This window comes from Amblyraja radiata, chromosome 29 (assembly GCF_010909765.2).
Source record: "Amblyraja radiata isolate CabotCenter1 chromosome 29, sAmbRad1.1.pri, whole genome shotgun sequence".
In the NCBI taxonomy this organism is placed as follows: Eukaryota; Metazoa; Chordata; class Chondrichthyes; order Rajiformes; family Rajidae; genus Amblyraja; species Amblyraja radiata.
Genome location: NC_045984.1, coordinates 29,977,933 through 29,996,333, shown reverse-complemented (window position 1 = coordinate 29,996,333; position 18,401 = coordinate 29,977,933). Strand labels below are relative to the sequence as shown.

Here is an 18,401-nt window from a genome sequence, read left to right as displayed (position 1 = left end):
AGAGCGGTTGTGGAGAGGATGTTTCCACTAGTGGGAGAGTCTAGGACTAGAGGTTATAGCCTCAGAATTAAAGGACGTTCCTTTAGGAAGGAGATGAGAAGGAATTTTGTTAGTCAGAGGGTGGTGAATCTGTGGAGTTCTTTGCCACAGAATGCTGTGGAGGCCAAGTCAATGGATATTTTTGGTTTTTATGTTTGTTAAATTGTTAATTAAGTTAAATTGTTGTTACGGTTTTTATGTTTGTTGTTAAATTCTTTAATGTTGTCTCTTATCTTTATTCGTGGTGTCATTCAGACTAAAGAAGGGTCGCGACCCGAAACGTCTCATACGTCTCATATCCTTTGCTCCATAGATGCTGCCTCGCTCGCTGAGTTCTCCAGCATTTTTGTCTAACTAAAAGGATGATGTCATTAAGCTGCAAGGGTGCAGAGAAGATTCATGAGATGTTACTGGGACTGGAGGGTTTACAAAAAAAGACTTTTTGCTGTTTTATGTGTTTTAGGTATCGAATATTTTAGCGATAAACACTCCTTCAATTAAAGCAGAAAAAGCATGCTTCTCCCTTGGAATAGTTGAATGTTGTGTGCGCGCCTGAGTTACCAGGTAAATGCTGCTGGGAGGGACGATGGAGTGTTCAACATCAGAACACACGCAGGAAACCTTTGGCAATCAGCTACATGGAAATTAGGGACCTCTGCTTTGCATGGGTTTCCTGAGTTTCAACACTGATACCAAGCAATTCTGCAGAAATTAGGCCATTTGTCCCATTAAAAGGATTTATGTAGTTAACAGCCCAAAGGTGAGTGATCCTTTATATAATTGCATAATATACTTGAATTCAACATCGCGCTCAAAAAGGAGAAATGTGAAATGAACTACAAAGACAGTAAACCCTCGCATTAACGGACCTCTATACAGCAAATTTCGGTTATAGCGGACCGAAGCTTCCGTCGCAACGCCCTCTCCCCACCTCCGCCAGTTACCCACCTCCGCCAGTTACCCACCTCCGCCAGTTACCCACTTCCGCTGGCACCACGTGACAGGAGCTACAAGTTGGGGGGAGTGGAGAGAGCGAGCAGCATGAAGGGGCGTGAGTACTGAGCCCGTCCCTGGCACAGCCGTGTGCAGCCGGGACTCTGCGGCTCCCTGGCCTGTGAATTGTTTATCCCTCCCCTCCACAACGCCACGTTTCTTCCCCCCCGGCTTTGGGTTAAAGTTTACACCCCTCTCTCAGTTATGGTGGACAATCGGCAAAACAGACACCATCTCCCCCACCCCCCACGTGGTCCGCTACTGTGATGGTTTACTCTATTGCATATTTAAATAAGCCTAGTTTCAAAAGAATGAAATACAGAATCCTCACGGTACACGGGGCAATTCTGTTAAAGCTTAAAACCAACTTCTATCCTTTAAGGGCAAGATAAGATCGACTTGAATGGATGATAAGAGTTAAAACCAGCGCATACGGTAAAGTTAAAACTTATCTGTAGGAAAGAACTGCAGATGCTGGTTTAAATCGAAGATAGACATAAAATGCTAGAGTAACTCAGCAGCAGACAGCATCTCTGGAGAGAAGGAATGGGTGATGTTTCCTGTCGAGACCCGAAATGTCACCTATTCCTTCTCTCCAGAGTTCCTGCCTGTCTCTTTGAGTTACTCCAGCATTTTGTGTCTACCTTCAAAGTAAAAACTTAAATGGATCCTGCCGACTAGGAGAGATATAAAGGGGATTGGAGGCTCAGGAAATGTACAGGTAGAAATTTGGTCTGTCAAATCTGCAACAGACAAAAATAAATTATCCATTCCAACGCTATCTTCCAACACAGGCCTTTAGGTCATGAATCAAGGTCGTGGCTCTTCAACTCCACATACAAGAGTCATAGAATCAATACAGCGTGGAAACAGGCCCTTCGGCCCAACTTGCCCACACCGACTATCATGTCCCATCTGCACTAGTCTCACTTGCCTAGGTTTGGCCCTTATCCCAGCGCTACTAAAACAGCATGAAAGTTTCCACCGCTACTTTTCAGGCTGCAAGGTCCAGATCTTTTGCCGAGAATAAATTCTGTTGAAATCCCTTCTAATCTTTTCAATAATTACTTCAAAATCAAAGTCCCTGGCTTTTGACCTCTTGCGAGAGATTTCAAAATAAATACAAAAGTAGACACTTGAAAATAGAGTAAAAGTGAAAACAAGCAAGAGACATTAAATGAATAAATACTTTGGGCTAGTATTTGAAGTTAGAGTAAGATGATACAATGATTAGTTGTGTTTTATTTAAATCTTATAATTTAATTTAATAAAATGCCTTCTCTTGGGCACAAGGAGATTATTTATGCTAGTTGAAGTATCTAAACTAAAGAGCATGGTTTAGAAATTAGAAGCTGGTCTTTCAGCAAAAACAGTTAGAAACACAGCCACAGAAAGAAGGTGGTCACAATTAAAGGCTTCTGTGAATGGCAACTAATGGTACATCAATTGTTAATTTTAAGATTGAGGCTGATGATTTTTTTTATTAACCAATATTGGATTTGGAGATTTAGATCCCAGATTAGCCATCATCTGATAGAATTAAATGAAGAACGTAAATGGCTCGCTGCCTGCTCCTTTGTTCCCATAATTAGGAATTGGCAAGAGTCAATATGCAGCATGATATGCCATTGGTTGTAAGGCAAGAAACACTAGTGCCATCAGTGCCATGCTACCCGATACAACAGAACGTGTGCTGTAAATTTTTACAGTTGAGAAGCAGTAATTGAGAAAATTACCAACTTTGAAAACAGTTCTCTGATATTGTCAGTTAGCTCATGAGCTAAACTCACCTCTTTTACTGTTTCTGAAAACTCTTCCAGTTTTTTCTTTAAAACTTCTGAGGTTTTTACTGTTTCAGATTCAATGGTTTTCTGAAAAAATAAACAATACTTAATCACAGTAAAATTCATGACTGTACCTAACATATGAAGAATTTAAAAAAACTTACATATTTTTTCCTTGCTCTTTGTAAAGCGTCTGATTCTTCTAACCTTTTTGCTTCGTCTCGAAATTTCTTAATACTATCTTTCATTTCTTTGTTTTTTGCTAGTTCTTGTTTGATATTGTCCAATAAACCACCGAGAAAACCCCTTCTCCCATCTGACGTGTAACTTCGAACCTGTAAAGAAATGAGAAAGTTTGAAACAAACTCCACTGCCTTAGCTTTTTGGACAATCAGCTTGGACACTCAGTCTTGCCACCGGTGGCATCCATCTCTCATTTGCTTCTCTTAAAGGCACAGGGATGGCGTGGAGGCTGCTACAGAACCTGGGACCAGCATCCTTACCAACTGCATCACAGTATGGTATGGCAACTGCTCTGTCTCCGACCGGAAGGCATTGCAGAGGGTGGTGAAAATTGCCCAACGCATCACCGGTTCCTCGCTCCCCTCCATTGAGTCTGTCCAAAGCAAGCGTTGTCTGCGGAGGGCGCTCAGTATCGCCAAGGACTGCTCTCACCCCAACCATGGACTGTTTACCCTCCTACCATCCGGGAGGCGCTACAGGTCTCTCCGTTGCCGAACCAGCAGGTCCAGGAACAGCTTCTTCCCGGCGGCTGTCACTCTACTCAACAACGTACCTCGGTGACTGCCAATCACCCCCCCACCCCCCGGACACTTATTATCACTTATTATTATTTATTCAAATCATTTGCTATGTCGCTCTTCCAGGGAGATGCTAAATGCATTTCGTTGTCTCTGTACTGTACACTGACAATGACAATTAAAATTAAAATTGAATCTGAATCTGAATCTGAATCTGACTGATATGAAGACTTTGCCATTTGAGAATCTGTTGATATTGGATATTACCAATAATAGAAACATAGAAACATAGAAAATAGGTGCAGGAGTAGGCCATTCGTCCCTTCGAGCCTGCACCGCCATTCAATATGATCGTGGCTGATCATCCAACTCAGTATTCTCTCCATACCCCCTGATCCCTTTAGTCACAAGGGCCACATCTAACTCCCTCTTAAATATAGCCAATGAACTGGCCTCAACTACCTTCTGTGGCAGAGAGTTCCAGAGACTCACCACTCTCTGTGTGAAAAACGTTTTTCTCATCTCGGTCCTAAAGGAATTCCCCTTTATCTTTAAACTGTGACCCCTTGTCCTGGACTTCCCCAACATCGGGAACAATCTTCCTGCATCTAGCCTGTCCAACCCTTAAGAATTTTGTACGTTTTGTAAGTTTCTATAAGATCATCGTCTAAATTCTAGCGAGTACAAGCCGAGTCTATCCAGTCTTTCTTCATATGAAAGTCCTGACATCCCAGGAATCAGTCTGGTGAACCTTCTCTGTACTCCCTCTAGGGCAAGAATACTCCCTCTAAGGCAAGAATACTAAGGCAAGAATTAACAATGCACAGGCAAATAATCAATACAGTGGAGGAAAACCTTCTACTGAACTACCATAGTCTTGTTTAAACTCTGAAACATCATCTGGTTTTAGCGACTACTAGAGCAATGTACACAGAGATTATCAGAATAATGCCAAGGATTAAATTCGGAGAGCAGATGCATAACCCTGACATATATTGGCTTGTATTTAGAATTTTGTAGATCCATCTAATTAAACTAAAGTGGCAATAGCATCTGAGAGACAGAATATAAAGCAGATGTTTCAACTGGAGGGGAGAATCCAGAATAAGGCACCATCATAAAAACTAGGCATTTAAAAAATGTAATGAGAGTATCTTTTCGAATTAAGAATGCAAGTAAAGGAATTATTATTTCTCAAAAATAAGTTGTTAGGAGTTTGAATTGGTTGCAATTTTCAAGATGGATTATAAAACAAGGCCATGTGTAGGAAAGAACTGCAGATGCTGGTTCAAATCGAAGGTAGACACAAAATGCTGGAGTAACTCAGCGGGACAGGCAGCATCTCAGGAGAGAAGGAAGGGGTGACGTTTTGGGCCAAGACCCTTCTTAAAACAAGGCTATCAAGGTTTAAAGATGGAAAATTGGTAACCAAAGGCACAGAACAGACCTTATCAAACAAAATACTGGAACAAGCTCAACGAGATGTGTTTCCATTCAGGCACTCCTACCGTGGATGAGGCAAAAGCATTAGTAATTGTAAAAGGAATGGAGATGAAGAGTCTGTAAATGGTAAGTAATACCCTCACTGGTTCAGGGTTATGACTCGTGGAGTTTTCGGTGCAAATAAGGCATCAAATTGGTGCAGCAAGAAAGAGAACAGGTGAGAGACAACCCATTGCCAGAATACAAAAGGCATCTATACAGATGCTCCCCGATTTACGATGCTTCAACTTACGATATTTCGACTTTGCGATGGTGCAAACGCTCTGCAATGGCAGCGGGCCGCACGCACGTCACTTCCGGTCACGTGACCAAATTGTATCAAATGTGTTTTCGACACGGTATTTTCGATTTACGATGGGTTTATCGGAACGTAACCCCATCGTAGGTCGAGGAGCAGCTGAACAGTATATTCCAAGTGAGCTATCGGGACACCGACCATTTGCCCAGCATGACCAACGATTGCCCAGCTATAACTGGCCACTCACGGGTTGCACACGATACAATATTAATTTTATTACACCTTCTTTCTTTGGTTTCAATGTTTACATTACCTTTTACTTTTAATATTTTATTTTATTAGAAGTAAGTACAATCATATGGCACCAAAGTGCCTAATATATATTTGCATAATACATTTTATGTACAGCTTCTTATTTTTTTTTGTTATATTAAAAGAAAGATTAGAATAAGAAAAAGAAATTAGATAGTAAAGGATAGAAAAGCGTGAGATATATAGTGTGTGAAGAAAAAGAAGAAAGACGAATGAGTGAAGAAAGTTGAGGAAAAGCCATTGGTGGCAAAAACAGGAAAGCAGACTATTATCTAAATGGTGGCCGACTAGGAAAAGGGGAGATGCAGCGAGACCTGGGTGTCATGGTACACCAGTCATTGAAAGTAGGCATGCAGGTGCAGCAGGCAGTGAAGAAAGCGAATGGTATGTTAGCTTTCATAGCAAAAGGATTTGAGTATAGGAGCAGGGAGGTTCTACTGCAGTTGTACAGGGTCTTGGTGAGACCACACCTGGAGTATTGCGTACAGTTTTGGTCTCCAAATCTGAGGAAGGACATTATTGCCATAGAGGGAGTGCAGAGAAGGTTCACCAGACTGATTCCTGGGATGTCAGGACTGTCTTATGAAGAAAGACTGGATAGACTTGGTTTATACTCTCTAGAATTTAGGAGATTGAGAGGGGATCTTATAGAAACTTACAAAATTCTTAAGGGGTTGGACAGGCTAGATGCAGGAAGATTGCTCCCGATGTTGGGGAAGTCCAGGACAAGGGGTCACAGCTTAAGGATAAGGGGGAAATCCTTTAAAACCGAGATGAGAAGAACTTTTTTCACACAGAGAGTGGTGAATCTCTGGAACTTCCTGCCACAGAGGGTAGTCGAGGCCAGTTCATTGGCTATATTTAAGAGGGAGTTAGATGTGGCCCTGGTGGCTAAGGGGATCAGAGGGTATGGAGAGAAGGCAGGTACGGGATACTGAGTTGGATGATCAGCCATGATCATATTGAATGGCGGTGCAGGCTCGAAGGGCCGAATGGCCTATTCCTGCACCTAATTTCTATGTTTCTATGTTTCTAAAAGAAAATAGAAAAAAGAGAATAAGACATAAAGAAAGAAAAAAAAAAAAAGATCATTGTTTATAATCTTGACCAACCCTCGTCCAGTCCTGAAACAGTTAGTTTTTACAATTGTGTTGCACCATATGATTCCAAGAAGACGACAAATGGAGACCAACTCGTTATGAATTGGTCTGATTTATCCATTAGGAGGAATCGCATTTCCCCAAGATGTGCGGTGTCCAACATATTTGCAATCCACATTTTAAGCGTTGGTATTGATGTATGCTTACATTACCTGACACTGCTCTGCAGAACGATTGCATATCCTGTAAATACGTGTTCTGTTGAGCACTGGCACTTGAGATCTTGTGGATAATAGTTTAATACTTGTTGATAGACATATCTGCAAATAAAAGATTTATAATAAAGACGAGTGGTTTCATTTTACAGCATCTTATATCCCTCAAGACACCCAAAAGTATTTAACTTTTATTGAATTACTAGATTTCTAATCACTGTCACGTGAAAAAAAAACATGGAAAATGGTTATGCTCGTAAAAGAGCATAATATAGATACAAAATGCTGGAGCAACTCAGTGGGTCATTGAATGGCGGAATAGACGATGGGCCAAATGGCCTAATTCTGCTCCTATCACTTATGACCTCATGACACTGAGGAAACTCCTACTTCCACTGTGTTTACTATGGAGATGTCCCAATAAATGAACCTTGGAAATGCAAGACAAACCTAAAGAAGGCACACATATTCTTATAATGCTAAAATGTATCAAAAGCTTTGCAACTGAATTATCATTAGTTTCAATTACCCGTATTCTGCAGAGAAATGCAGCAACTATTTTGTAACTAAACATTTTACTGTCAATTCAGATGTTACAAACACATTTCATTTCCTGACAATTTGTTTCTAGAACATTAAATATCTGTACATTGTGGCTTGCAGTGTTTTTTCATTGGGTTTTTAGTTATTTTAAAATAGACTGTTCTTTTGCTAATGTAGAGCTTGATCCTGCACATAAGCCTACCCAAACAGCAAGGATAGAGTCACATTACAAATCACTCAGAAGTCCAAGTCTGTAGAAACAAAGAACTGCAGATGCTGGTTTATAGCAAAGATAGACATAAAATGCAGGAGTAACTCAGCGGGTCCTGCAATACCTCTGGAGAAAAAGGATAGATGACGTTTCAGGCCGGGACACAAACAATCTCCCAGATGTACTAGTGGCCAGAGGACCTAGGGTGACAGAGGAACTTAAGGAAATTCACATTAGGCAGGAAATGGTGTGGAGTAGATTGATGGGACTGAATTCTGATAAATCCCCAGGGCTGATGGTCTGCATCCCAGGGTACTTAAGGAAGTGGCTCTAGAAATCGTGGACGCTTTGGTGATCATTTTCCAATGTTCTATAGATTCAGGATCAGTTCCTGTGGATTGGATGGTGGCTAATGTTATCCCACTTTTTAAGAAAGGCGGAAGAGAGAAAACAGGGAATTATAGACCAGTTAACCTGACATCGGTGGTGGGGAAAATGCTGGAGTCATTTATAAAAGATGAAATAGCGGCACATTTGGATAGCAGTAACAGGATCGGTCCGAGTCAGCATGGATTTACGAAGGGGAAATCATGCTTGACTAATCTTCTGGATTTTTTTGAGGATGTAACTAGGAAAATGGACAAGGGAGAGCCAGTGGATGTAGTATACCTGGACTTTCAGAAAGCCTTAGATAAGGTCCCACCTAGGAGATTAGTGGGCAAAATTTGAGCACATGGTATTGGGGGTAGGATGCTGACATGGATAGAAAATTGGTTGGCAGACAGTAAAAACAAAGAGTATGGATTAACGGGTCCCTTTCAGAATGGCAGGCAGTGACTAGTGGGTTACCGCAAGGCTCGGTGTTTACAATATACATTAATGATTTAGATGAAGGGATTAAAAGTAACATTAGCAAATTTGTAGATGACACAAAGCTGGGTGGCAGTGTAAACTGTGATGAGGATGCTATGAGGATGCAAGGTGACTTGAACAGGTTGGGTGAGTGGGCAGATGCATGGCAGATGCAGTTTAATGTGGATAAATGTGAGGTTATCCATTTTGGTGGCAAAAACAGGAAGGCAGATTATTATCTGAATGGTGCCAAGTTGGGAAAAGAGGAAGTACAACGAGATCTGGGAGTCCTTGTTCATCAGTCACCTATATTTTCTTGCATGGGCAGGCTGAAATGTTTTGTACCTCCATTAATGACCCAAAGTTAAATTGGTATGATCCATTTATGGCATTTTATTTTTTTTAAAGGGATCTTATTCCCTGGCAGCCTAATATATTTGAAGCCTTTTCATCTGTTTGTTCTGGCTAATGAAAAAAAATCATATATAATCCTTTTGCTGAAGAGAATTTATTTTATTTTATTGCAACAGTATAATCAAATTTTGTCGTCAATCCTTCCCTCAAACTTGTATCATTCATCAATGTCATGGTGGACATGGCTGACCACAACTGAATGCCAGATCTGAATGTAATTCACACAAATGGATTTGGAAGGCGAGACGAGATGGCCAGATGCCAAAACGCTGACAGAAAATCTTAACGTTCAATCGATTTCTTCAGGACTGCGCTACTGCTCTGAATTTTTCAATACCATATTTACTTTCAAGACCTCACCAAGTTCATCAAGGGACAAAGAACATGGCGTGATGAAACGCTACACTTCTCAAAGACACTTTAACATTTTAAACCGTTCAGCATGCCCTGTGAAAACACATCACTTTTCATTAAATCTATTAGTTGTGACTCGCTCTAATTAACACTCCACATAAAAGACACTTGGACAGGTACATGAATCGAAAAGATTTAGAAGGGGCAGAAAGTGCTGGAGTAACTCAATGGATCACTCCAGCTCTCTATGTCTTTTTTGTAAACCAGTATCTGCAGTTCCTCATTTCTAAGAAGATTTAGAGGGATACGGGCCAAACGCAGGCAAATGGGACCATTGTGGTCAGCGTGAAAGGGTTGGACCAGAGGGCATGTATCTGTGCTGCGTGACTCTGAAATATATTTTAACAGCATTGTGGCATCTTCATCGCCTAGAAAGTCAACTTCATACCAATGGAGTCAGAATTAAATTGCTCTGTTCAATGAGCATGAAACAAGTCTTCTTATCAGAAATCAAGTGAGGAGATATCCAACTGACATCCAAAATGCATCTTTGTGAACATCAAACAAGGACAAGATCAGGTTTGGTGGTAATGCTTCCTCTGTCTTATATGTATTACTTATTAAATTCATATCGTTTAGGATCAAGAATGGGCAACAGCACAAAAAGAACTGCAGGTGCTAGTTTACAAAAAAAAAAGGCACAAAGTACTGGAATAACTCAGCAGGTCAGGCAGCATCTCTGGAGAACACGGATAGGCAATGTTCGGATTGGGACTCTTCTGCAAACTGAATTAGCATAAATCATAGCGTGGATCATTCTGATGAAGGGTCCCGACTCGAAACTTCACCTAACCATGTTTTCCATACATGCTGCCTGACCTGCTAAGTTACTCCAGCACTTTGTCTTTTTTTTTTCACTGCACTGAAGTATCTGCAATACTCCAAAACAGGAAAGATATATATATATATATATATAATTTATTTGGAGGAATAAAGGCTTATTTAATGAACCAGCAATGTTTCATTATGTTGTTGACTGAGAGTTCAAAGATAACAATGTTTACCAACCAGAGGAAAGAAGTATGTTTCCACATGTAGGACTAAAGAAAATCCCAAGGCTTTTTATAAATACAGTAAAAACAAGAGGGTAACGAGAGAAAAGGGAGGGCCACTCTAAGATAAAGGAGGGTACTTTATGCTAGGTGTCAGAGGATGTTGGCAAGGAACTAAACTACTTTGCATCTGTGTTCCCCAAGGAAAAGAATATAAGACCATATGGTTCAGGAGCAGAGAGGTTCTACTGCAGTTGTACAGGGCCTTGGTGAGACCACCTGGAGTATTGCGTACAGTTTTGGTCTCCTAATCTGTGGAAAGACATTCTTGTCAGAGGGAGTACAGAGAAGGTTCACCAGACTGATTCCTGGGATGGCAGGACTTTCATATGAAGAAAGACTGGATAGACTCGGCTTGTACTCGCTAGAATTTAGAAGATTGAGGGGGGATCTTATAGAAACTTACAACATTCTTAAGGGGTTGGACAGGCTGGATGCAAGAAGGTTGTTCCCGAAGTTGGGGAAGTCCAGAACAAGGGGCACAGTTTAAGGATAAGCGGGAAGTCTTTTAGGACCGAGATGAGATTTTTTTTTTTTCACACAGAGAGTGGTGAATCTGTGGAATTCTCTGCCACAGAAAGTAGTTGAGGCCAGTTCATTGGCTATATTTAAGAGGGAGTTAGATGTGGCCCTTGTAGCTAGAGGGATCAGGGGGTATGGAGAGAAGGCAGGTACAGGATACTGAGTTGGATGATCAGCCATGATCATATTGAATGGCGGTGCAGGCTCGATGGGCCGAATGGCCTACTCCTGCACCTATTTTCTATGTTTCTATGGCATTGGAGCAGAATTAGGCTGTTCAGCCAATCGAGACTGCTCTGCCATTCAATCATGGCTGGTCCATTCCTCCGTCAACCCCATTCTCCTGACTTTTCACCGGAACCTTTGATGCCCTTACTAATCAAGAACCTTTCTATCTCCGCTTTAAAATACCCAACGACTTGGCCGCTGCAGCCATCTGTGGCAATGAATTCCACAGATTCACCATCCATTGGCTAATGAAATTCCTCATCTCCATTCTAAAGCTAGGTTATTTTATTCTGAGGCTGTGCTGTCCCTGGGCTCTCCCACTACTGGAATCATTCCCTCCACATCCATTCTATCTAGGTCTTTCATTATTCGGTAGGGTTCAATGAGATCTCCCATCGTCTTTCTAAACTCCAGCCAGCGCAGGCCCAGAGCCATCAAACACTCCTCATATGTAAACCCAATTATCCCCGGGATCATTCTCACAAACCTCCTCTGGACCTTCCCCAACGCAAGCACACACATCCTTCCTCAGATATGAAGGGCCCAAAATTGCTCACAATATTTCAACCAGTCAGACCAGTGCCTCTCAAAGCCTCAGCCTTGCTTTTATATTCTAGCCTTCTCGAAACCAATGCTAACATTGCTTTTGCCTTCCTTCTTACCATCTCAACCTGCAAATTTACTTTTTGGGAATCCTGCACCAGCACTCCTAATTCCCTTTGCACATCTGATTACTGAATCCTCTCCCCATTTAGAAAATAGCTGGTGCCTTTATTCCTTCTACCATACACTTTGCTATGCTCTATTATTCATCTGCCACTTTTTTGCCCACTTTCCCAATCTGTCCAAGTCCTTCTGCAGACTCCATACTTGCTCAAAACTACCTGCCCCATCACCTATATTTGTATCATCTGTAATATTGGCCACAAGGTAATCAATTCCATCATCCAGTTTGTTAAAAATAACGTGAAAGGTAACAGACCCAACAACGATCCCTGCAAGCTTCACTTGTCACTGACAGCCAACCAGAAAAGACCCCTTAATTTCATACTCTTTGCCTTTTGTCAGTCAGCCAATCTTCTATCCATCTGGATCTGGATGTAATAAGGTGAAAAACTTGATGATGGAGTTCGCACTGTGACTGGCTACGCAGTCATGAGTACAGAGTGAGTACAGCAGGGGGCTGAGCACGCAGCCTTGAGGTGCTCCCATGCTGATTGTTATCGAGGCTGACACATTTCCACCAATACGAACAGACTGTGGTCTGTGAATGAGGAAGTCGAGGATCCAATTGCAGAGGGATGCGCAGAGACCCAGTTCTGCGAGTTTGGTAACCAGCTTGGAGGGGATGATTGTGTTAAATGCCGAGCTGTAATCGATGAATAAAAGCCTGACATATGAGTTTTTGTTGTCCAAGTGGTCCAGAGCGGAGTGGAGGGCCAGCGAGATCGCATCCACCGTTGATCTGTTGTGGCGGTAAGCGAACAGCAGTGGGTCCAGGTTTTTGTCGAGGTAGGAGTTGATTTGCTCCATGATCAACCTCTCAAAGTACTTCATCGCCACCGGCGTTTGTGCCACTGGTCGATAGTCATTGAGGCACGTCACCTTACTCTTCTTGGGCACTGGTATAATTGATGCCCTTTTAAAGCAGGTGGGGACCTCAGACCTCAGAAGTGAGAGGTTGAAAATGTCCGTAAAAACTCCAGCCAGTTGGTCCGCACAGGTTTTTAGAACACGACCGGGTATACCATCAGGTCCAGGCGCTTTTCGGGGTTCACCCCTCTGAAGGATTTCCTGACGTCGGCCTCTGTGACTGAGACTGAAATACCATCACAGCGAATGGGGGCTTGGGAAGGCACATCAGTATTCTCCCTATCAAAGCATGCGTAAAACGCATTGAGCTCGTCAGGGAGTGATGTTTCGCCGACATTCGAGCTGCCTTCTGGTTTCGCCTTGTAGGAGGTTAGGGTTAGCGATCTTGGTGCCTAAATCCATAGCTCTCTGAAAGTGGCAACACAAGAATGGTAATGAAGGCGTATGGTTTGTTTGCTTTAAAATGTCGAGGCACTGAATATGTCAGGACGTCATGTTCAACTTTATAAAACTCTGGTTGGAGTAATGTGTGTAGTTCAGAAGTTCAGGGAGCAGAATAAGGCCATTCGGCCCATCAAGTCTACTCGCCTTTCAATCATGGCTGATCTCTTTCCCTCTCAACCCCATTCTCCTGCCTTCGCCCCATAATCTCTGGCACCTTTACTAATCAAAAATCTGAAAAATCTCTGCCTTAAAAATATCCTGGTCACCCCATTATAGGAAGGATGAATTTGGCCTTGGAGAGGGCGCAAAAGATATTTATCTGAACGCTGCCTGGATTTGATGGTACGTATTAGCTATATGGAGGGGTTGGACGAACTTGGAGTTGTTTTTCCTGGAGTGTCGGAGGTTGAGGAGAACTATATAACATTATGAGACATAGACTGGTAGACGGTCAGAATCTTTATCCCAGGATCAAATACTAGAGGGCATCACTTTAAGGTCAGAGGGAGAAAGTTTAAAGGAGGTGTGCGGGGCCAGTTTTTCTTTTACTCAGAGAGTGGTGGGTGCCTAGGCTGGCTGGGGGAAGCAGATATAACAGTGGAATTTAAGAGGTTTTTAGATAAGTACGTGGATTTGCAAGGAATGGAAAGATATGGTTCATGTAATGGCAGAGATTGACTTGGCATCATAATTGGCACAGACATTGTGAGACGAAGGGCCTGTTCCTGTGCTGTACTCTTCTATGTCCTATAGTGTATTGTTCTGTGCTAAAGCATAGCTGCACTTAAGTTGCCATGTTTCTTTTTATTTCATTTATTCTAATAGTTGCACATCCTCAAGGTCAATTATTGGTGAAATCTGCATGATGATTGGTAGGTGCTTGTAATGTACTGTTCCAGATTAGAAGAAATTAATCATCTAATTCAGATCACTGAGTCTATGCCAACCAGAAATCACTCATTCACACTAGTTCTATTCCAGGCTAACTTTAAAGGCTAAATGACACATAGACACAGACAGTAAACTTGGCATTGTTATGCATCTATGGGATATACACAAAAGAAGTGTTCTCTTTATGGGGGATAAAATTGCAAACTTTAACAAAGATCCTGGTGACTGGGAGATATACAAAGGACAAAAAGTGATAACATACGCTATGAGTTACAAAAGGGTACAATAAAAAAAAAAATTGCAAGCGACATCAAAATCAGCACCAAAGGAAAATACACACCAACAAATAAACTAAGGGCAAGAGCAAGTTACACAGTTCCTTGAGCTAGTTCTGTCAATTAATACCGAGAGTACCATTAGAATGTTGGCTTGAATGGAGCTTTGCTTTTATGAGGGGAGACTGGGTTTGTTTTTCATGGAGCAGATGAGGTTGATTGAGGGGAGCCCTGATAAATGTACATGACACGGGGCATGGATAGAGTCAATAGTAGGAATCTTTTCCCTAATGGTAGAAGTATAGAAAGCCTTGGATCAATAAATGGGATGCAAAAAGTTGGGTATTTAATAGCTTGGACATTTTGAACCAAAAAGTCTGTTCTCTACGACTCTAAATTCTACAATAGGGGATCATGAGCCCAACAGACTGAATTTAGTCACTTTATTGCCCATTCTTTATTACAAAATAACTCTTGCTAAAATAGGGTTTTAAATCTGGTGAGATAACATGGAACCAGTGTGAATACGTGATCAATGGTTATCGTGGACTGTGGGCCAAAGGGCTTGTGCTCACACTGTAACTTTAAAATAAACCATCAAATGTATTACTCTGGAACCCAGTACAATGGGTTCATGCACACTAGGAATTATTTTGCTACACATTAGAGCTAATAATTCAGAATTAGCCCGTGCGCAGACAGAAGTTTCCCTTTGCAACTCACGGATGGCCCTCATTGCCAAAAGGTCTCCATGTAACGAATATTTTGGTATGAGTCTGAACATCGCAGAGATTGCGAACCAAAGGACATAGGTTTAAATGTAGAAGATTTAATAGGAACCTGAGGGGTAACGTTTTCACATCCGAAGGATGTGCTGGCTCTGGAAAGGGTCCAGAGGAGGTTTACAAGAATGATCCCAGGAATGAGTAGGTTAACCTATGATGAGCAGTTGTCAGTATTGAGCCTGTATTCGTTGGAGTTCCAACGGAGAGAAAGCAAACACAACCTGAGAGGAACCTATATATTCGAATAACCGGCAATAAGAACTAATGCAAAACTCCATTGTGTTACAGCAAAGGGTGTTAGTCTCTGGAATAACTGCCATGATGAGCTGAAAAAATGTAAGACTCTATTCAAACTAAAAACACTCTTCAGAAACAAAAGATTGAATGGTTATGAGCTGGACCAGTGATTTTCTTTTCTGTTTGGTTATTTCTTGTTTGTGGGCTGTTCAACAGATTTTGGGTCCATTTGTTCCCATTATTTTGTTTTTCCATGAAAATGTATAGAAAATAAGAGGGGGTAGGACCAGAAATTTTTTCGAACTTCTTCTTACCCCTTTTGAACATGAACGATATTATTTGTATTATTTGAGTTACTTATTTGTTTGTTTTCCTTTGTGTTTTATTTTCTTTTTTTATTGCTTACAAGTTTATTTGTGTTTGTATTTTTTAACATGTTCAATAAATTAATAAAGTAAGTAAAAGTAAGTAAGAGTTTAGAAGGATAAGGGGGTAGCTCATGGAAACATACCGAATAGTGAAAGGCTTGGATAGAGTGGATGTGGAGAGGATGTTTCCACTAGTGGGAGAGTCTAGGACTAGGGGGAATAGCCTCAGAATTAAAGGACGTTCTTTTAGGAAGGAGATGAGGAGACATTTCTTTAGTCAGAGTGTGGTGAATCTGTGGAATTCGTTGCCACAGAAGGCCGTGAAGGCCGTCAGTGGATATTTTTAAGGCAGAGATAGATAGATAGATTTTTGATTAGTACAGGTCTCAGAGGCTATGGGGAGAAGGCACGAGAATGGGGTTAGGAGGGAGAGATAGATCGGCCAAGATTGAATGGCGGAGTAGACTTGATGGGGCCTAATTCTACTCCTATTCCTTATGACCTTATTTCCAGTTTCTTGAAGGTAAAAAGTAATCATACATGGATACCCTTGGCAAGAATGGTTATTAGTTACAAATTTCTGTTTCGATAAATAACATAAGAGTATTTCAGATGGAATAGAACCCAGATTTTCCTGAACAGTTAAATTAACCAACTACTCTAATTATTGATACCAATTGTGCTCAAGTTAATGGTCGCCAATGCAAATCACAAGTTTCTAGTAGCCTGTTTCCAAGCTGTATCCCTAAACTAATCTGAAGGAAAAGTGATAGCATACCACTGGCCTTAACACCATAGTTCTTACTGCTGATCAAAATGTCCAACCAGTGGTCAATGCAGGCTACTTTGAAAAATGCAGTGAACCAACTTGCCAGTAAAATTAACCCCAAGTACTTTGTTGAAATGCTGGGTGAGTGTGCTTGATTAAATTAGAAAGAGCTTATTTCACAAGGACACGCTAGAGGCAGGAAACATGTTCCCGATGTTGGGGGAGTCCAGAACCAGGGGCCACAGTTTAAGAATAGGGAGTAAGCCATTTAGAACGGAGACGAAGAAACACTTTTTCTCACAGTTGTGAGTCTGTGGAATTCTCTGCCTCAGAGGGTGGTTCTCTGGATACTTTCAAGAGAGCTAGATAGGGCTCTTACAGATAGCGGAGTCAGAAGATATGGGGAGAAGGCAGGAACGGGGGTACTGATTGGGGATGATCAGCCATGATCACATTGAATGGCGGTGCTGGTTTGAAGGGCCGAATGGCCTACTCCTGCACCTATTGTCTATTGTCAATACTGTACATTATTACTCTCTTGATGTTTGAATGTAGTTACCGAATCAGTAGGGTGTTTGATCCTGCAGACTAACATGGGCTTTTTTGATACCAACAGTGACCCAAACTGTGGGATACAGGTGAGATGCAGGCAGGTAGGACTAGTATGGATGGGATATGTTGGTCAGTGTGGGCAAGTTGGGCTGAAGGACCTGTTTCCACGCTGTATGACCCTATGATTGAAACAGTACATGTTCCGGGCCCTGGAAAGGAAGTGGGCCACTCTTCAGTGGTGATGTTCAGTCCCACACCGATAGAAACGCATGGCCACCATGTATAAAATCACAAGAGGAATAGATCGGATGGACACCAAATCTTTTGCCCAAAGAGGGAGAATCGAGAACCGGGGACATTGGTTTAAGGGGAAAAGATTTAATAGGAATCTGAGTGGTAACTTTTTCCACACCAAAAAGTGGTGGGTGTATGGAATGAGCTACCAGAGGAGGTATGTTGATGCAGGGACAAGCACAAAGTTTAAGAACAATTAGACTGGTACATGGCTAGGACAGGTTTAGAGTGATATGGGCCAAATGCAGGCAGGTGGGACTAGTGTAGGTGGGGCATGTTGGTCGGTGTGGGGCATGTTGGGCCTGTTTCCACGCTGTATCACTCTATGACCGAGACTGTAGATGGTCTGGGCCCTGGAATGGAAGCGAGACAACCTCCGGCTGTGATGTTCAGACCCTTGTGATGTACCTTCCCGTAAATCTCTCTGCTCTGACGATGGACACAGAATGCTGGAGTAACTCAGCGGGGCAGGCAGTATACATAGATACATAGAAAATAGGTGCAGGAGTAGGCCATTCGGCCCTTCGAGCCTGCACCGCCATTCAATATGATCATGGCTGATCATCCAACTCAGTATCCTGTACCTGCCTTCTCTCCATACCCCCTGATCCCTTTAGCCACAAGGGCCACGTCTAACTCCCTCTTAAATATAGCCAATGAACTGTGGCCTCAACTACCTTCTGTGGCAGAGAGTATCTCCAGAGATGCTGCTGCTGCTGCTGCTGCTGCCTGGCCCGCTGAGTCACTCCACCATTCTGTGTCTACCTTCGATTTAAAGCAGCATCTGCAGTTCTTTCCACTCTGTCCCCGACCCCCCCCGGCGCTGGCCTTGCCTGCCATCGGCCTCATGTCCACGGCCAGGCTGCCTGTGAGGGAATGCGGAGGGCGCTGGCTTGTGGCGGCTGAAGGGAGGGGAGAGATGGAACCACGCTGGGGAGACGCTCTCATCTTACCCGGTAGCTGCGGCTCCCGGACGCCGCCATGTTGCCGATGAATGACCTTCCACAGCGGA

The 18,401-nt window shown here is 42.3% G+C and overlaps 1 protein-coding gene across 1 annotated transcript in view; it reads right to left on the bottom strand.

Moving 5' to 3' along the window:
- Positions 1-18,401, bottom strand: part of timm44 (translocase of inner mitochondrial membrane 44) — a 74,309-nt gene extending 55,908 nt beyond the window's left edge. Inside the window, exons 1-4 of the mRNA XM_033047124.1 lie at positions 18,343-18,401; positions 6,943-7,050; positions 2,981-3,151; positions 2,823-2,903 (exon numbers count right to left, since the gene is read on the bottom strand). Of these exons, the coding sequence (XP_032903015.1) occupies positions 2,823-2,903; positions 2,981-3,151; positions 6,943-7,050; positions 18,343-18,372 (390 nt within the window). The 5' untranslated portion in view covers positions 18,373-18,401. The remainder of the gene's footprint in view (positions 1-2,822; positions 2,904-2,980; positions 3,152-6,942; positions 7,051-18,342) is intronic.